This window comes from Alexandromys fortis, unplaced genomic scaffold (genome assembly GCF_014885135.2).
Source record: "Alexandromys fortis isolate MF-2015 unplaced genomic scaffold, M_Fortis_MF-2015_v1.1 scaffold_2_1_26212458, whole genome shotgun sequence".
Lineage (NCBI taxonomy): Eukaryota > Metazoa > Chordata > Mammalia > Rodentia > Cricetidae > Alexandromys > Alexandromys fortis.
In genome coordinates, this window is record NW_026067930.1 from 984324 (window position 1) to 1002963 (window position 18640).

Below are 18640 nucleotides of genomic sequence, written 5' to 3' on the forward strand. Positions count from 1 at the left end.
TCCGAGACAGGGTTTCTCTGTGGTTTTGGAGCCTGTCCTGGAACTAGCTCTTGTAGACCAGGCTGGTCTCGAACTCACAGAGATCCGCCTGCCTCTGCCTCCCGAGTGCTGGGATTAAAGGCGTGCGCCACCATCGCCCCACCACCGCCCGGCCCAAGAAGGTCGTAACCATAATCCAAAGACATCTGGAGAAGGGCAGATGCCTTGGGTACCTGAGAGGTAGGGCCTTTTTCAATGTAATCATCTTTTCCACAAGCCTAGGTCCATGGGGACTTATGCAGAAAATTTAGGGTCCAGAAGAGGGGAGAGATGCTGAAAGATCACACACTATGCCATGCAGGCATGCAGGACACCACCCACCCCTCCACCCAGAGCTGGAGCATGGCTTCCACCAAACAAGCTTACGGTACTGAGTACCTGTCAAAGGGCAGGGGGCTTCCCAGGAGACTGGATACCACTGCCTCGCAGTGCTGAGATGCTAGGAGGTACACACTGTGCTGGGCAGCCGGTAGGACGTGTTCCTCCTGGGTATCCCGCAGCTTGGCTCGCAACACACTCACAATCTCAGGTACCTGCAGACAGGACAGGCTCAAGTGGGATGTTGCAGTCAGGCTTTGAAGCTATGAACGTCCCAGGGCATATGTTCTCATGAGGCACGATGGGAAAGGGCCCCACTAGCCCAGACTATGAGAAGAAAAGTTTTTAGAAATCCAGAGCTCTTGACTGAAAGCTGCAGGCCTATGGCAGAAAGGCCCACCGTAATTCTCCCATCGCTAAGAACAAGAACCTAGATCCCACATGAGAAGAGAAAAGTGGGCCATGGCCCATGGTAGAACATTTACTAATATGTAGGAGACTACTTTGGATTAGGTTCCCCAGCACTACAGGAAGGAGGGAAGGGTTAGGGGAGGTGGAGCTATAGCTACTTTGGGATGTCCAGAGCAGGTGATTAAGGAGCGTGAGGTAAAAGGGGTCCCTTGGGTCTCTAGTGTGTTCCTGTAACACAGCCACTGTCTGCTAGAGGCAGGACCCATATGAGAAATCAGGCTAGGAGGCAGAGAGGGAGGACAAAACAGGAGCAATGGACCCATGAGTAAGACTGGGCTAGAAGGTGACTTGGAGAGGGAGGGGCAGGGCCTGCAGCAACACCTGCCTGCATGAGCTTGTGGGTGTCTTGCTGCTGTACAAAGCAAGTAACACAAACACTGGGGAACACGAATGAGTGAGTGGAAAAGCTCTGGCCTGGAACTCCCTTTAGAACTACCTAAATGTAGTGGACAGATGGGCAGCCTCAGTTATTCTCCAAAATGTGGCCTACCTCTAGGCAGTCTTGTAGGGCTTAGCTTATGAATCTCCTCTCTGGTTCTAGACATGAAAACACCCCCACCTGCACAACACATCGAGCCAAAGCTGCATGTAGATTACAGAAGTGACAGTCATGACCCTGTGACCAGAGCTAGTCACTCTAGTCCTCGGCAAGGGAACCACTAGATGGAATCAGAAGGTTCTTAGCAACAACAGACACTGGAAAGATTCTGGGTCCAAAGGGAACTGCCAAGGCCAGGCCGTTTCTCCTTGATGAAACCAGAAAGGGTAGAGGAGGCTGAATGTCCATGTGGGCGTAGGGCAGTTCCCTTGGGGAACCACAGGACTCAGGTGTGAACATGACATAGAGTCAATGGATGACCTTGAGGACAGGAAGTGGAGTCCCCAAATGGTTTGCTTAGTGGGTAGCCTCCTGTCTATCTGCTCATCTATGCCTTCATCTTCTTGCTCTGTGTCCTGACCCAGCTGTGACATCAACAGGCCGGAGGCATCTGGATACTGGCCGCTGGGAGCCAGCTTCCTGTTTCCAGCTTCTGGGAAGTCTGCTGGTGTTACTTGGTGGGTAGGTCATGTTTGCTGGAATCATGTTAGGACTGAGCCACACTCCCAGCCCCTCTCTGAAGCTGTGACAAGACATTGAGTCTCTAGGAGATTTTTAAGCACTGGTCCTTGTTCCTGGCCTGCTGCTAGGGTAATGACTTCTGCAAAGGACTTTTTCTACCAGCTATGGCAGCAGTGACTTGCTATGGTGTCCTTGCGGGGCGGGGGGGGGGGGGGCCTCATTATTCTGACTTAGAAGTCCACCTTCACTTCTAAGTTCTGCACAGAACCCTACTTCCTGGCCAAGTAGGCAATCTCTGTCTGGTCTCTAGACCTTTGTCTACCTCTGGGTTGTGGTCCCACCCCTCTGCTCTGAGCACCAGGGAGTATTCCCGCCCCATCCATCAGCTTGGTCTACGTCATCTGTTCACAATGGTATGAAGGCATGGTCTCAGTATGCAGTGGCTCTAGCATAGTGATGGTTGTGCAAACAATCACACATTCAATTTCAGAAATTTCCATTACCTCAAAAGAAATCCTGTTCTCATGAGCCCACCTCATCCCCAGCCCCTCACCCTCGAATCCACCCTCTTCTCTGTGGATCTGCATGTTCTGAACATTTCATATAAATGGATCATGCGGTCATAGTGCTGCTTTTCTGGCTTTCACTAGGTACAATGTTTCCCAGGGTTCATCTACACTGCAGATGTGTTAGGACTTCATTCCTCCATATGGTAAGACAATATTCCACTGTATGGACAGACCACATTTTCTTTTCTCATTCATAAACTGGTAGCGTCTGAATAACGCTGTTGTGACCATTTCTAAATTTCTGTGTGCATCCAGGAGTGTTCCTGGGTGGAGGGCTGGGTCACGTGTACTCTCACTCTGATTTTTTTGAGCAGACTGTTTTCCCATGGTACTCTTCTCTGTCCCACAGCCATTTGCATTAGCATATGCTTCCTCTTTCCTGTGTTCCCCTTTGGCCCACAGAAGACCCTGCTCCCACTGCCTGACTCTGGTGCTAAAGATCTGCTACATCCGCCCACCCTGCCTCCCACACAGCTTTATAGTGTGCTGCATTCACAAGCATGATCTCTACAGAGGGATCTCAGGCCAGCTGCATGCCAGAGCAAATGGACTTGGTGATAGACCAGAAGTCCAATAGCACCAGCCTGTCCGTAAGAGGCTGTCTTTTGTGAGTCTCTCCAGGTAGAGAGGACTCCCACAACCCTGGTGGACCAACAATGCAGAAATGCCAAGTTACAAGATAACTGAGATGTCAGATCAGGCCCAAGTCTAAACTCCTGGTTGGGCTCTGTAACTTAGGACCATGCGAGTACACCTGGCTCTAGGAAGCCAGGAGAGACCCACAACCATACAGCTCTGGGAGGAAAATAGAGCAAAGCCTCCTTAACAATGGCTTTGGCAATGATTCCTTAGAAATGATTACCAAAAGCATGGCAATAAGAGAAATGAGAGGGACTATCCAACCTCAAAACTTTTACACACCAAAGGACAAGTTGATATAGTTTAAAGTTACTATAGGATGAAGGACATATTTGAAACTCATATACTTGATAAGGGATTAATATACAAAATGTATAAATAACTATAAGGTAACAGGCCCATTAATCTCTGAGGGCCAGCAAGACGGCTCAGCAGTTAAAAGCACTGGCCTGATGACCTCCCTATGGTGTCTTCTGAACTCTATGTGTATGCTACTGCATGGGTACTCACAAGTTCCCCTGCTCCCAGGTACACACCCACAGATACACACACACACACACACACACACACACACACACACACACCCAGAGATGCATCTCATACCATCAGAGCTTCTTGCTCTTCCAAAGGACCCTGAGTTTGGTTCCCAGCACCCACTTTGGGCAACTCACAATTATAACTACTGCTCCAGAGAATCCAGCCTTCTCATCTGGCCTTTACATGTGGCATATATACATGTGGCATGCATGCAGACACACAGACACACACACACACACAATCAATCAATCAATCAATCAGGATTAGTGAGAGAGCTGTTCAGCTGCCAGCACCATATGATGTCTAGTGACTAGTAACTGTCTCTAACTCCAGTTCCAGAGATCCAGGGCTCTTTTCTGGCTTCTGCAAGGCACTGTATACATATGGTACACATTCATACATGCAGGCAAAATACCCATACACAGCCGGGCGGTGGTGGTGCAACGCCTTTAATCCCAGCACTCGGGAGGCAGAGGCCTGAGGATCTCTGGGAGTTCAAGGCCAGCCTGGTCTAGAGCTAGTTCCAGGACAGGCACCAAAGCTACAGAGAAACCCTGTCTCGAAAAAACAAAAAACAAAAAAATAAACAAAAAAATACCCATACACATAAAATCTAAAATAAAAATTTAACTTAAAAAACAAGTTTTGTTTTATGTATATGAGCGATTTGCATATATGTATATCTGCACCACATGCGTGCCTGGCAACTGAGGAAATATGAAGAGGGCACTGGATCCTCTGGAACTGAAGTTATGGATGGTTGTGACCACCATGTGGGTTCTGGGAATCTAAACTCAGGTTCTCTGGAAGAGCAGCCAGTGTTCTTAACAGCTGAGCCATCTCTCCAGCCCTAGTATATATTTTTTAAATCCTTAAAATATTTTTCAGTTTGGTTATACACCCAAAGAGATAAAAAGCATGGACTTAAGATATTTGTACAGAAAAAAAAATAGATATTTGTATAGCTGTGTTCACTGACTTTTTATTCACATCAGCCAGATGTCTACCATTGGATGTCAGGTAGGCAAATGTGGATTAGCCACATATATATACCTGGTGACCACCACCTCCAGCCCAATTCTTACTCTTCATCTGTACAACTACCAGAACACCCCTTGATGTCTGACCCAGGGAGCTTTGTGGCTTTGGAAAACCCAGGCCTCACCGGGTGGACCCAGGCGACACACTAGGCTCCTCCTCCTTTTGTTCTGCTCCCCTCCCCCTATGAGCCCATCAGGCAGCATCACCACACGGCCAGCTTCTTTTGTCAGCTATTCAGTGGCATATGGATACTATTCCTGTCTAGAGGGCACAGCACATGAAACTCCCTGGTCTGAGGGCCCTTCTGTTAGACACTCGTTTCTTTTTCCCTGGTTGGTTCCTGCCTCAGAACCACCAGACCACTCAGGGTATCCCAACATAAAGATCAGGGAGAAGAGCACAGACAACCCAACATGGAAGTGAGCAAAAGACCAGTGTGCTCACAAAAGAAGTCATCAGATCAGCTCCCAGTCACCAGAAAATACAAATTAAATCCTAATATGGACTATCACAAGCCTATCACAACAAGACAGAAAATGGAGCCCTGCAACCACCACCACCATTCTCAAAGTAGGTTCCAACTGGGATGTGACTTCAGCCAGCTAGCTCTCCAAAGACAGGCAGATGATGGCGAAGTCTCTGAGACAGCAGATGAACCAGTGTGATACCCATAATAAGGAGCTTAGCCCAAGGGGCATCAGTGGTCTCACTTTCACACTATTTGCAAGACGCTTGTGTGGGGTGAGGGAGGTAGCCAGGGATGTCAGCTGGGGTCAGAGAAGACTTAGAAGGTAGCAAGTGACTCTGCCTGGGGATGACTTTGTGACCTGACAGTCCAGCTCCCCTTCTGGGATACTTAAATTAGATACAGAATCTCAAAACCCCTCCAGCAAATGAGCTGAGTCCCCACCTTCCAGGACTTGGTACTCTACAGCGTCCAGCCTGCTGCAGCCTAACAGACCCCGAGGGACTCGAGTACCGAGCCCCACTTCACTCTCACTGCACGCCAAACGTCCAGTCACAGGGGCTCCCAGTACACATTTGGAAATGAGTATTGGGTTACCAGAAGACAGGTGTGGGCCGCAGCCTTCTAGGCACAGTGAACAAGCATATACAAAGCAGAAGCAGAATAGTGGTCCTGTGCATGAACTTGGAGTTTCTGTATGAGATCCTCAAGTCCCATGCCTGACACTCTCCCTAGGACCTGGGTGACCCAATGTACCTGTGTCCTCCTTGGTAATGAAATCAGGAGCTCAGCAAGTATCAAGCTCCTTGTTAGGGTTTGTGGTGTGTGTGTGTGTGTGTGTGTGTGTGTGTGTGTGTGTGTGTGTGAGAGAGAGAGAGAGAGAGAGAGAGAGAGAGAGAGAGAGAGAGAGAGAGAGAGAGAGAGAGAGACAGCATCATGTAGCTCAGGCTAGTCTCAGACTATTATACAGCTGAGGCTGGCCTTGAACCCCTGATCTTCCTTGTCCCTACCTCCAAGTGCTAGGATTACAGCTTGCAATACCATGCTTTGACTCTCTCCTCAGCTCTAGGCACAGTGATCCCCTGCTAAGCTTCCCAAATGGCTAGGACTCTAAGGACAGAGGGTCCAAAAATGCTAGACTTGCACTTTCCTTTTTCTTCTTAAATCCTCCCCTAACGGGTTTCTCTGTGTAGCCCTGGGTGTCCTGGAACTCACTTTGCAGACCAGGCTGACCTTGAACTCAAAGATCTGTCTGCTTCTGTCTCCTGAGTGCTGGGATTAAAGGCATGTGCCACCACAGTGTTGTGGGATTTTGATCTTATCCATTTAGCCAATGACTTTTAGGGCAGCAAGCCCTAGAGCATGGTCTTGTCTGATGGGAGAGGGGTCATTACCTCCTCTCATGCGCTCTCTCTCTCTCTCTCTCTCTCTCTCTCTCTCTGTTCGGTATCAGTGAGTGCTAATCCCTATCTTATACCTAAATAAATTCTTGAGACCCTTTAACAGACTCCCATGGGTTTGTGTAACACCACACCTTGCTTAAATTCTTAATAGAGTTGCTTTGATCAAGTTCTAAGTGGTCTTCAGATAAGAAAAAGATTTGTCTGAATCAGACCCAAAATAGACCCAGTCAGAGATGTAGGAGTCAAACAGGGAACATCTAGGCAGGCAGGTCTAGGAGACCCAGTCCTGGCCTTGCCCCCAGCCTCACTCTAGACCCCTAAACATGCTCCACTCCCACCTTTTCCAGCAGCACGGTGCCTCGCTCCTTCAACAGGCAGTTGATCATGACTGTGGATGCACGGGAGCAGTTCTTGTCTGGGTCTCCCAGGCTCTCAAACATGGTGAGCAAGAGGCTGATGAGCTGATCTGATGGGAGGCGCTTGGCAATAACCTGGGAGATGCCAGGACAAAGTAGGATCAGCCCACACTTCCTGAGGGAAAACTCACGAGTTTAGCTCTCCCTTCTTCACTCTTCTGAGTTTGGAACTATTCCAGGAAGGTGGTCCTTGGGCAGCTGCTGGGCTGGGGTTGCACCGAGCACAGGAGAGAGTGACCTGTGTGGAGCTGTTCTGGAACTCCTAGAATACAGGATCAGGCCAGGCCTGCAGCTTCCCCACCTCCCTGAAGTGACCCTCTAGCACTGAGTGTTCCCAGAAAAGGTCCAGAAGCCCCTCCTGTCAGACTCTGTCAGAGATCCTGGCCATATAAAGAAGAGCAGAAATGTTCATAGACAGGGTACCAAGGAGGATTTGCTAAGGGAGGAGCTATTTTGTCCATCCTTGGAGCCCTGTTGAGCCTCTGACTAGACATCTGGCCAGATGGTTCAGGTTGGGTATGGTACCCAAAGAGCACAGTATATAGGGCATGAAAGAGACATCTTGGCCCACTGCTGGACTTCCAAGTGGTATAGGAATGCCGGGCGGTGGTGGCGCACGCCTTTAATCCCAGCACTTGGGAGGCAGAGGCAGGCGGATCTCTGTGAGTTAGAGACCAGCCTGGTCTACAGAGTGAGTTCCAGGACAGGCTCCAAAGCCACAGAGAAACCCTGTCTCGAAAAAAACAAAAAAACAACAAAAAAAAAAAACCAAGTGGTATAGGACAAAGTGCCTCAGCCAGCTGGAACAAAGACAGGGTCCATGCTGGACCATGCATGTGGCTGAGCAGTCTTCAGCTTTGGGTAGAGCGTTCACATACACACCAGCACCATGTCCTCCCACTCTAGAAACCCACATCTTCAGTAAAAAAGCTGGAGAGCAGGCAGCTACAGAGCCAGCTGGATCCCTCTCAGGCATTCCACCAGGACTTCTTGACATTACCACACAAAATATCTTGATCCTGCCAAGACTGTGATGTTCTGGAGCAGGCAGGTATGAGACATGGGGCAGTATTGACCAAATGGGGTCCCAGACACCAATCCTTGGATGGAACCTGCTTACAGCTGCCCCTCAGGGCCTGCTGAGCTAGAGGTAACAAGTACTTCCTGAGAAGTCCCTCAGTCCCACACTGCAGCCCCCCTTCTTGTTGTGGGAACCTTTAGGTACCTGTGCTATGCTGTGGCAAGTGTGGAAAAGGATGGTGGGGTCAGGGTGCACAAGGCCATCTTTCAGGGTGAGGAGCCGCTCAGCCACTTCATCACGATGGTCTTGGGAAAAGCCTAAAGGCAGGAGTTGACTGAGGCTTCCCTGGACTGAGGTCCCGACTGCTGCCTCCGCAGTCCCCACGTCCCCAGCAGAGCTCACCCTCATAGCCCAGCTGCAAGTATAGCAGGGAATGGACACAGCCTACAGCCTCCTGGCGGGTGGTAGCCCATGTGTCAGCACACCGTGGAGCAAAGAGACCGACGAGGAGACCCAGGTTGTGGAAGGGTACCAAGGTCTAGGGGAAGATTGAAGGTGAAGGGGACTAAGCTGAAGGAATTCTGGGGGATAGTCAAGTACAGTCTATGTCAGTAGGACCCAGAGAGAAGCTATGTGGTCTAGGACCCTCCTTATGGCTGATGACCTCAGTAAACGTTCCCCCTCGCATCTAAGTCTACCTGGCTCCCTAAGCATAGGGAGTAGGGAGCTTCTACTTGAGCTGTAGAGAAGGCACAAACTCTGATTCAGTCATTCCACCTTGGAATGACTCTCCCCAAATGGTAAATCTGTGAGTAGGGAAAGGAGACAGGGTACCCCTTTATCCTGAATGGTTCCCAGTCCATCACTCAAGTTCTGCTCCCCTTATATACTGAGGTTTCTCTCCCTTCTTTGAGTATCCTTGCCTCCTGCCTGCCAGAGGCTGCAAACAACTTCCCCCTACCCCTGCCCCAGAAGACACACACCATGCCTCCCCTGGTCCCCTCTCAGCTGTGCCCAATACAGGCACTCTGCATCCCACAAGTCATCAGACGAGAAAGGAGACTTTCAGGTCAGCAGGGGAAGACCAAGGCAGAATGCAAGACCTAGGGACAGGTGGTTGCTGCTGCCAGAATGGTAGGATTCATGTCAACATAAACCAAGAAAAACTCCCATGGTTACGGGAAAAGCACATGCATACCACATAAACACACACACCAAAACAAAAATAAAACTATCATAAGAAATACCCCAAGATGATTCCAATTGGTGACAAAAAGATGTCTACAAAAATCTATCTGTTCCTGATAAGAGTTCTGATTAACACAGACAGTGCCAATCAAAGCTAAGTGGCTCAACAGTGAAGATCTAAATACATCCCTCCTAGGGGTGGCTGGCTCACCCTGAGCTGAGTCTAGGGCAGTCCTATCCACTGTCCTTGTTAGAGAAGATTGTGGGACAAGAGAGGAGAGCAGCAGGAGATCAGAGAGCCTACAGGATGCTCTGGGCCACGAGGAGCACAGTTGTCCTCAAGCAGAGGGGCTGAAGGAAGGGGGAGGTCCAGTACTCACACTGACATGCAAGTGCTCCAGGAAGAACTGCAGCAGGCAGGCGCCCAAGCCAAGTGCCCGTGCCCGCTCATGACCCCTCGGGGACTTGATCCATGGGCTCAGGTGCTGTACAAGAATGGACTTGACACAGGTGCCCTCTGGGGGAGGAACCCAGGAGTACAGAAGCCCACATCCCAATGACAAGCTCAGCATCCCTGCTAGGCCATGCTTCAGGGGCTGCAGGGACCCAAGTGGGACCCAGGGTGGCTCCCACATCAGGGTCTGCTGCAGCTCAGCCCTGCCCACTCGAGGTGGCAGAGAGTGATCCAGGCCTATGAGGCACTAGGTGCTTAGATTAGGGATTGGTACGGCCCCAGCCCACTGCACAATGGAAGGAATGGGAAGAACACCACGGCAGGGTGTGCATTTGTCATCTTGCTTGCCTCAAGTGGTTAGCAGACGGGAGCCAGGACTCATGTGTTCCATCCCAGCACTTGTAGTAGTCAAGGAAAATGCTGCAGAGGCACTATCTGGTCAGAGTTGCCCAGGCAGAAGGACCCCTCCCCCAGAGAGACTATTAAACTATCTCTGTAGTACCTAACCACAGTGGGGGGGGGCAGGAAAAGGACCAGAAACTAGGTGGGGTACCCATGCTCCATCACCGCAACAACTGGTGCCCACAGCACACCTCAACCATGATCTGCAGGCCCTGGGGGGTCATGTTCCGCTGCAGCAGGCTTGTCAGCAAATCTTCAAGGGCGCACACCGTGTCCAGATACAAAGGCTGGAAGGAGAGCCAGGCCACCAGCCCCATGCATGGTTCCACTTCTTTCAGTGGCCTTCTCACTCCCTGCCCCCATGGAAACAGCAATACCTCCCGGCAGGTGCCATCTTCCCCCTCAGGCTCAGGTGGCAGGGCCATGACACTGTGTAAGCAGCTGTGGATCACATCTGTCTGTGCCTGCTCCTCCAATACAGGCTCCAAGTTGCTGAGCAGCAGGTTAAGGGCCCCAATCAATGAACAAATGATGTCGTCTCCAGCCTGCTCCCACCCAGAAACCACTGGGCCTGCACAGATGGCACAGCTGCTACTGTGTTCACAATACTTCACACAAACAATGCAGGCCATACACATGCACACAGATCCACAGGCCCACTGTCCACAGAGAGGCTGGAAAGGATACACCAGGTATGTGCAGGCGAGCATGGCTTTCTTTCGAATGGGTGTTCTCAGGCAGTCTGGGGGTTCTGCCCTGATGAACTCCTTGGGGTGGCGGCACAGAACTGGCCCTCAGAGAGGAGGCATTAGCCTCCTCTCTGATCACCCTGTCTCACACTAAGTGGGTGGTTGAGGCCTCTGAGATGCAGGCTTCTGTCTGTACCCACTGAGCCCCTAGGCTGCATCTCTGCACTCATCCCTCTGGCCTCCCCAAGCCCCACCTCCTCTGCCCAGAACTCACCATCATCTGTGTCACCAGCTCTGCCTTCCTCGAAAACTGGAAGGAACTGGCTTGTGCGCTGCTACACATGGCCTGGCAGACCATGCACAGGCTCTGGACGAGGCACAGCTTCAGGGCTGGGTCCTAGGGGAACAGCTGGCTGCAGAAAGTTTGCACACCTGCCCCCCACAGCTGCTGTGTTTAGAGCAGCCTCAGGGCTGGGCCTAACCACAGAAGCTGGAGCACATGCCCTTTCTAGAACAGCCTGCAACTGTCTACTGTGCTCATAAAGTCCTATAGCAGCCTCCTGACCAAGGAGGGACCTGGGACCTGGGAGAAATTCTAGGGCCTTGGCCAACAGGGGAATTGCTTTGTGGTATGAGAGCTTCACAGGAGGCATGAGGGAGGCCATCCTACTCCTATGGGCCAGGAAAAAAATCTGAAAGAACCTCACCAATCCCAGCCCACCTCAAAAGGCTCCCCACAACTGTCCCTCACAAAGGCCTGTCAGGTTAGTATGGGGATATCACAGGGGGAGCATGTGAATGAGACCAAGAGAACCTCTGGGCTTAACTAGCCCTCCCCTAGGTGCTCTCTGGGGTATAGAGAAAGGCGAGTCCAAAAGCATTGGGAGCAGAGCCAAAGGAGCCCAGAGCTATCGCTGGGCCATGGGGGACACAGCTATAGATGGCCTACCAGCTGATTCCAAGGATGTGGCCCAGGACCTACTGCCTAGAGGCAGAAGAAGCCTTGCTCTGCCCTTAGCAGGAGCTTAGATGTTACAGCTCCATGAAGTGCTGCTTCAAGGGAAGTGGACAGGACACTCCTCCAGGACCACCATGGCCAGGAAGCCCAGGAAGTCCAGCGAGTTCTGGGTTTGGCTCTGCCCCAAAGCCCAGCCCAGAGGAGAGAGAGAAAAAGCACAGTTCACACACAATTGCTATACACTATACCTTGGTCTCTACCTTTATTCCCAGAACCTAAACAACAAAAAGTAAAATAAATTAAGACTCTGGAGTTGTGTGACTGGCCCACACAGACACTGCAATGCCCACCTTGGTATTGAAGCACTGAAACATGCTGCGGAGGATATCAGACTCTACTTTGGCCAGCACCAGCTCACGAGGGGCCTGTGCAGCCACGTGCCCATAGCACAGGATCAGAGAACTCTTCATTCTTTCTACTTCATGCTCACTTCGGTCCTGAGAGGCAGAGAAATCAGCAAGATAGCAGGTACTCAGCGAACTACTCTCCACACAGAGCCTTTGCCTAGCAGGGTGCTTCCTATACTCTAAGGCTCCTGGAATAGCCAGAGCTAGCCAGGAACACCAGAGGCAGCACCCAGGGATGGCAGAAGGTCAGACCAGGTGCCCACACAGGCCCACTGGGAACCAACTGGCTGCAGAGAAGGGCTGAGGCAGTGGGACCAAGGAGGAAAGGAGAAGTGTAAAAATCTGGAGGTACCAACCAAAAGACGGCAGGGCTGTGGCTACAGACCAGCCTCCTGTCCTAACGACTTGTGGACACCTACATTAGAAAAGGCGGGCAGCAGCTACATGTGGTAGAACACCCTTGACCCCAGGACTCTGCACACAGAGGCAGATATCCTTGAATCTGAGGCCAATCTGGTCTACACATCAAGTTCTAGGCCAGCCAAGGTTACATAGTGAGGCCATCTCAAGATAGAGGGGCTGGAGAGATGGCTCAATGATTAAGAGCACTTGTTCTTTTTTGTTGTTGTTGGTTTGTTTGTTTTGTTTTGGGGGGGTTGTTTGTTTTTCAAGACAGCGTTTCTCTGTAGCTTTGGAACCTGTCCTGGAACTAGCTCTTGTAGCCCAGGCTGGCCTCGAACTCACAGAGGTCCGCCTGCCTCTGCCTCCTGAGTACTGGGAATAAAGACGTGCGCCACCACTGCCCGGCTAAGAGCACTTGCTTTTGCAGAGGACCCAGGTTTAATTCCTAACACCCATGTGGTAGCTCACACCATCTATAACTCTACTTCCAAGGGATCCAGTGCCCTCTTCTTGCCTCATTGGGCACCAGGCAAGTACATGGTTCACAGATATACATGCAGGCAAAAACACTGATACACATAAAAATAAAAACTAAAAAAAAAAATGTAAAAATACTTTTTAAAAAGATAAAGAGGAAGAAGAAGGAAGAGAAGAGAAAGAAAAGGTGTTCTTGCACATCTGGGCCAACCCTCCGGTTCCATGAGTACAGCAGTCACTAGAGACAGCATCATGCTAAAAGTTGGTCATTATGGAATATGCTTAAAAATCTCAGCACCCAGAACAAAGCACAGTGTAGACAGCCTGGTCGTATAGCTCTCAGTTCCCCGCCTGTGTGGTTCAGATAAGACATGTCCCCAGAGCTCAAGTATCCAGAGTGCTGTGATGTTTAGAGGGGCGGTATTGGGAAATGTCTGTAAAGTTCACAAGGCCCCAGAGGTGGAAGGAAGCCCTTTGGGAGGAACTGGTGCATCACTGGATTAACTCTCTGACAGAGCCATCATGGATTTAGAGGTAATTGTTGTTACAAAGACAAGTAAACTCTGTTTCTTGGCTGGTGTGAGAGGAGCAGCCCTCTTCATCCCTTCCACCATGTGCAGTCTGCCACAGGCCTTAGATCAACTGGCAGTGATGACACACTGAAACCTCTGAAGCTGGGAGGCAAAATAAATCCTCCCTCCTTCTGGCTAATGCAAGTATTTTGCATTAGCAACAGAAAGCTAACATGGAACCTTGCCACTCAGAACCCCTCTCGTTACCCCACCACCTGGAGGCATACCACTGTCACCAGCTAGATTTGCTTCTGGGAGGCCCTCTGCTGAGCAGGGAGCCCAGGCCCAGAGAAGGGATACAGGCTGCAAAGTGGATGCACAGCAAGGGGCTTTGCTGTCACTCTGAGCCTGAGGGTGCTCAGCCCAAGCCTTGAGTTGGAGAAAAATAGAGAGCTGCAGTCAGAGGAGCAGGAACCCATCCTACCAGAGACACTGAAAAGCAGGGCAGCCACAGGCCTCCATTCTGGGTAGTCTCTCCTTACCTTAAAAATGTTAAAGATGCCGATGGACTTCCTAAACACGTCTGACCTCACAAAGTCCTCCAACTGTGCTAGAGTGTCCTCAAGGTGGGTAATGGCACAAATCCCAAAGCAACAGGCAAGGCCCTGGAGAGGTGCACAGGTGTGCTCACACTTGAGCAAAGTGGCCCACCTGCCCACATGCTGTGTGGGGACAAACTTACACACACAATACATATACATATGTACACAGAGTACCATGCACACATAAACGCACACTGTATACATGTGAACATGTGTAGAAGCAGGTAGTGTGGCACACGTGCATCCATGTACCTGTATAGCACACATGAACATGCATTGGCTAGCAGCCTGAGAGGAGGGAGATGCCTAAGGCCTAGTAGCCCTGGGCATTAGGGGCTTCTTACCTCCTGCTCTCCCTCTTCCTGGTATCTGGCTGTCTCCAGCAGCTCTCGAAGGTGTTTTCTTACTACCTCCTTACTTGAAGCGGCGCCCAGTGTGGTTCCTATGCACTTATACAGAAAATTCTGGAACAAAGGCAGAGAATACACATGCACCTGACTCCTGATGCACTGTGGTCTCTCTCTCTCTGTCTCTGTCTCTGTCTCTCTCTCTCTCTCTCTCTGTTTGAGACAGGGCTTCTCTGTGTAGCCCTGGTTATCATGAGACAAAGGCACAGACAGGAAGAACAGGAAAATCAAACACTGAAAGCACAAGAGTTGGGACTGTGGACTGTGCAGAGACCCCTGACCCCAGCTGGCTTGTCCTGGGCACCTTCTCCTGAGCTGTCCCATTGTAAGAGGGTAGCTGGGGCACCTTCTCCTGAGCTGTCCCATTGTAAGAGGGTAGTTGCTTGCACATCTCCTGACTCAGCTGGCAGATCCACGTGTTGTCAGATACCACGGCCAGGGTGTCTCGTAGGAACTGTGGATGAGAGTACTAGTGAGTGGCTGGCTGTGGGAGGGCCTAAGGCCTGGGCACGTCACATGATAACCTCATGGTGACCCCTGCTGGTAAGTGATCTTTGAAGGTGGGCAGCTATAAAACATGCTGAAGCACAAATTACTCTGGACTAGGTTGGGAACAGTAGAAGGAGAAGAAGGATAGACCACTTTCTGGGGCCAGGATGGCCCAAAGTGCCTCAAGTTTGGTGCTGGCAGTCACAGAAATCTGAGGCCCACCACCAGCTTCACCCCAGACTCCACTTCTGCTAAGCCCATCCCCTAGTCATACCACCAGGTGAAGTAAGGTAATAAGTTCCTTGGAAGACACAATATACCAGTCCCACATTTCCAGCCCTCCAAGCCCAGGCCCAGAGTATCCCAGAGGAGCACAGACAGGCCCTTGGTCTTCTATCCATCTCTCACCATGAGAAGCTTTTCTTCCCACTCCTTCAGTGACAAGGTTTCCTCAGTATGCTCTGAAATGACCAGTAACCCTGTTGGCTGAGGTCCTGCCAGGCAAGTTCATCCCAACATGCACGAAAGAATGCTCAGTGCCCACCTCTTTGTGTTTTGAACTCCCAGGAGGCATGCAGCAGCCAATCACACTACAGGTTGCACCCACTTCCCACATGTCACCAGGTAACACCTCTTGAGACATCCAGTCCCTTTCTTAGATTACAGCTAAGATTATTTCTTCCAATTTACAAAACCCAGGTCTGTATCAGCCAGCCTTATGATAGACTGGGTACAAATGGGGTCAGGGATGGCTAATGGGCTTCTTAGTCTCACTGGCCTCACCATCTAGGTACTCCAGCAGCACAGGCATAGTTGTCTCCCACCGCTGGCCCAGCAAAGGGTGTATATTCCGATGCATCACCTTCAGGAGGCGCAATGAGGCTGCCCCACGTCCATCTCCCAGGTAGGGATTGGAAGATACAACCTGAAGGAGGGGGAAGAAGGGGGTTGACTAAACATGGAGTCACCTGCACTTCCTGGGGGAGATGTGGCAGGACAACTTCCCAGGAGTGAAGGAAAGCCAGCAAACACAAGGTGGGAGGCACCTCCATGAGGGGACGGCAAGGGTCAGAGCCTGCCGCAAGAACTGACAGGGACTCTGAAACACGGAGTCCACTCTTCTACTGGAGAGTAACCATGGTCAAGCCGACACCTATGCGAGTATCCCGTTAAGGACAAGGACAGTGTCAGCCAGTGTGCTTGGACACAATAACAGATGCTCTACTTACCAGCAGTCTCGTGGTCATTGCGAAGGGAGATGGGAGGTTTGCTGGACAAGAAACACAGAGATTGTTACAAAGTAGGGATAGGTGTGAGATGAAGGATGGGGATCATATGCAGAAGCAGGGAGCTGGGGTGGGATGTCATGTGAAAGACGCAGCTGGGGAAGAGATCAGTGGCAGAGGCAGGGCAAGGGCAGAGGGCCGAGAAAGGATAAGGTTTAAGGGCATTGGTGTAGGTCAGGTGCAAGGTAGTTGGGCCTCCACACCATTCGAGTTGTACTGGACGAGGAAAGCATCTGCCCCTGCCTCCTGCCTCTTCAGGGCTAAATGCACAAGGCTCCTGCAGAGTGGGGTGAGGGCCGCGGTGAAGCGCACTGGGGTGAGGAACTCGAGCAGGTAGGGCCAGAGAACCTGAGGGACAGAGGGCCATGGTCTGTGAACTGCAAGCACTGGGCACGGCCTCCAGGGCAGCAGAGCGGATAGGATTTGGTTTCCACATCTATACAGGAGCAGGGCAGCTTTAGAGGACCTCAAGCTAAGGCAGACAATGTGTCCTGTCATTGTTGAGAAGTCCTCCAAGCCCAGCCCAGCCACTGCCCTCTCCAGGCCTCCCTCCACTCCACTGTTCACTTGTTACCCAGGTCAGGGATGGGGAGGGCAGGGAATCTCAGGAAGGGAAAGCTCAGGCGGCCTTGAGTCAAAGACAGACACACTCACACTGTTCATCCTGTCCACTGTGGTGCTGACCAGATAGAGGGTGCGGATACTGACTGCCCGCACACTATCTGCTGCCAGGTCCTCCCCATCAGGGCCGGGCTTCTCAGGCTAGGGGAAGAGGCAAAGTGAGAGCACCCCCTGGTTAGCATGAGAAAGGAGAAGTCTGGCAGGGAGGGAAACAGGCAGACCCACCAAACCTGCCCCGCAAAGAACACGTCTGCCACATTCCATAAGGGTTACTAAAATCACTCGGGAAAAGCTGGTGAGATGGCTCAGTGAACAATCCGAGTGATTCCCAGGTCCAGTGGCACAAAGTTGTCCTCTAAGCTCCATGTGGCGGTCGTGACATGTGTGTGTCTGCACTCATATACATACATACATTATACACACACACACCTCCCCGTGGGCTCCTAAACCTTGGCAAGGCTTCCTCCAAAGGTGGGCTAATCATCCATGACCTCTACTATTTCAAGACAAATGCAGGATGCGCCTGTGAGACTGTTGAGCAGGTAAACACACTATCAAAACCTGATAGCCTGAGTCTATCCTCAAGATAGCCATAGTAGAGACAACCAACTTCTATATGCTTTCCTCTGGCCTTCATACATGTGCTGTAACACGTAAAAGCACACACACATAAATTAGTAAACGTGATCTTATAAATAAGGGAAAGTAGATCTGGGAGAAGTTAAGAGAGAGAGCAGGGGGTGGATATGCTCAAAATACATTATATGAAATGCCCAAAGAATAAAAAAATTAGCTAGGCAGTGGTGGTGCACGCCTTTAATCCCAGCACTCAGGAGGCAGAGGTAGGTGGATCTCTGTGAGTTCGAGGCCAGCCTGGTCTACAGAGCAAGTTCCAGGACCGACTGGCTCCATAGTTATAGAGAAACCCTGTCTCAAAAAACCAAAAAAGAAGAGCTGGGCGATGGTGGCACAGGCCTTTAATCCCAGCACTCGGGAGGCAGAAGCAGGCAGATCTCTGTGAGTTCGAGACCAGCCTGGTCTACAGAGCTAGTTCCGGGACAGGCTCCAAAACCACAGAGAAACCCTGTCTCGAAAAACCAAAACCAAACCAAAACAAACAAACAAACAAAAAAAAAGGGACTTGAGATGGATCAGTGGTTTAGAGCATTTGTTGCTCTTACAGAGAACCTGGGCTAAATTCCCAGCACTCACGTGGTGGCTCACAACCATTCATAACTCCAGTTCCAGGGAAGCCCTTTTCTGATCTCTGTGGGCACCAAGCATAATATATATACATACATGCAGGCAAATATTCATATACATAAAATGAAAAATAAATCTAAATTTTTAAGAATGTATTTTATATATATGAATGTTTTCATCTGCATACCAGAAGAGGACACTGGATCCTATGGAACTACAGTTATAGATGACGATGAATCGCGATGAGGGTGCTGGGGATTGAACTCAGAACCTCTGGAAGAGCAGCCAGTTCTTAACTGATGGACGGTCTCTCCAGCCCTAATTTTTTTAAAATTATATTTTAAAAGAATAAACACAGTAGTCCTGTTTGAGGTATTGCGTATACCACAGTGACAGAGTGCAGAAGGTGGTCACACGTGGTGGTTTGAGTAAGAAATGTCTCCTGTCCCCAGCTGATGACACTGTTTGAGCAGGTTGTGGAACCTTCAGGAGGTGGAGCCCTGCTGGAGGAAGTGAGTCACTGGGGGTGGGCTTTGAGTGGTCTTGCCCCACTTCCTGTTCAC

At 50.7% G+C, this 18640-nt stretch overlaps 1 protein-coding gene across 5 annotated transcripts in view; it reads right to left on the reverse strand.

Annotated features, from left to right (window-relative positions):
* The window catches only part of Mroh1 (maestro heat like repeat family member 1), a 69690-nt gene that overhangs the window by 9120 nt on the left and 41930 nt on the right, over nt 1–18640 (reverse strand). For 3 of the 5 annotated variants that reach the window (XM_050144893.1, XM_050144894.1, XM_050144895.1), the window contains 19 exons: nt 16908–17015; nt 16457–16601; nt 16197–16237; nt 15751–15892; nt 15376–15428; nt 14783–14932; nt 14416–14535; nt 14012–14134; nt 12022–12168; nt 11920–11946; nt 10988–11110; nt 10712–10791; nt 10402–10516; nt 10216–10311; nt 9549–9653; nt 8383–8518; nt 8185–8297; nt 6882–7034; nt 418–572 (listed from right to left, as the gene is read on the reverse strand). In XM_050144893.1, coding sequence (XP_050000850.1) covers nt 418–572; nt 6882–7034; nt 8185–8297; nt 8383–8518; nt 9549–9653; nt 10216–10311; nt 10402–10516; nt 10712–10791; nt 10988–11110; nt 11920–11946; nt 12022–12168; nt 14012–14134; nt 14416–14535; nt 14783–14932; nt 15376–15428; nt 15751–15892; nt 16197–16237; nt 16457–16601; nt 16908–17015 — 2132 coding nt within the window. The remainder of the gene's footprint in view (nt 1–417; nt 573–6881; nt 7035–8184; nt 8298–8382; nt 8519–9548; nt 9654–10215; nt 10312–10401; nt 10517–10711; nt 10792–10987; nt 11111–11919; nt 11947–12021; nt 12169–14011; nt 14135–14415; nt 14536–14782; nt 14933–15375; nt 15429–15750; nt 15893–16196; nt 16238–16456; nt 16602–16907; nt 17016–18640) is intronic. The other 2 variants (XM_050144896.1, XM_050144897.1) reach the window with 2 other exon arrangements.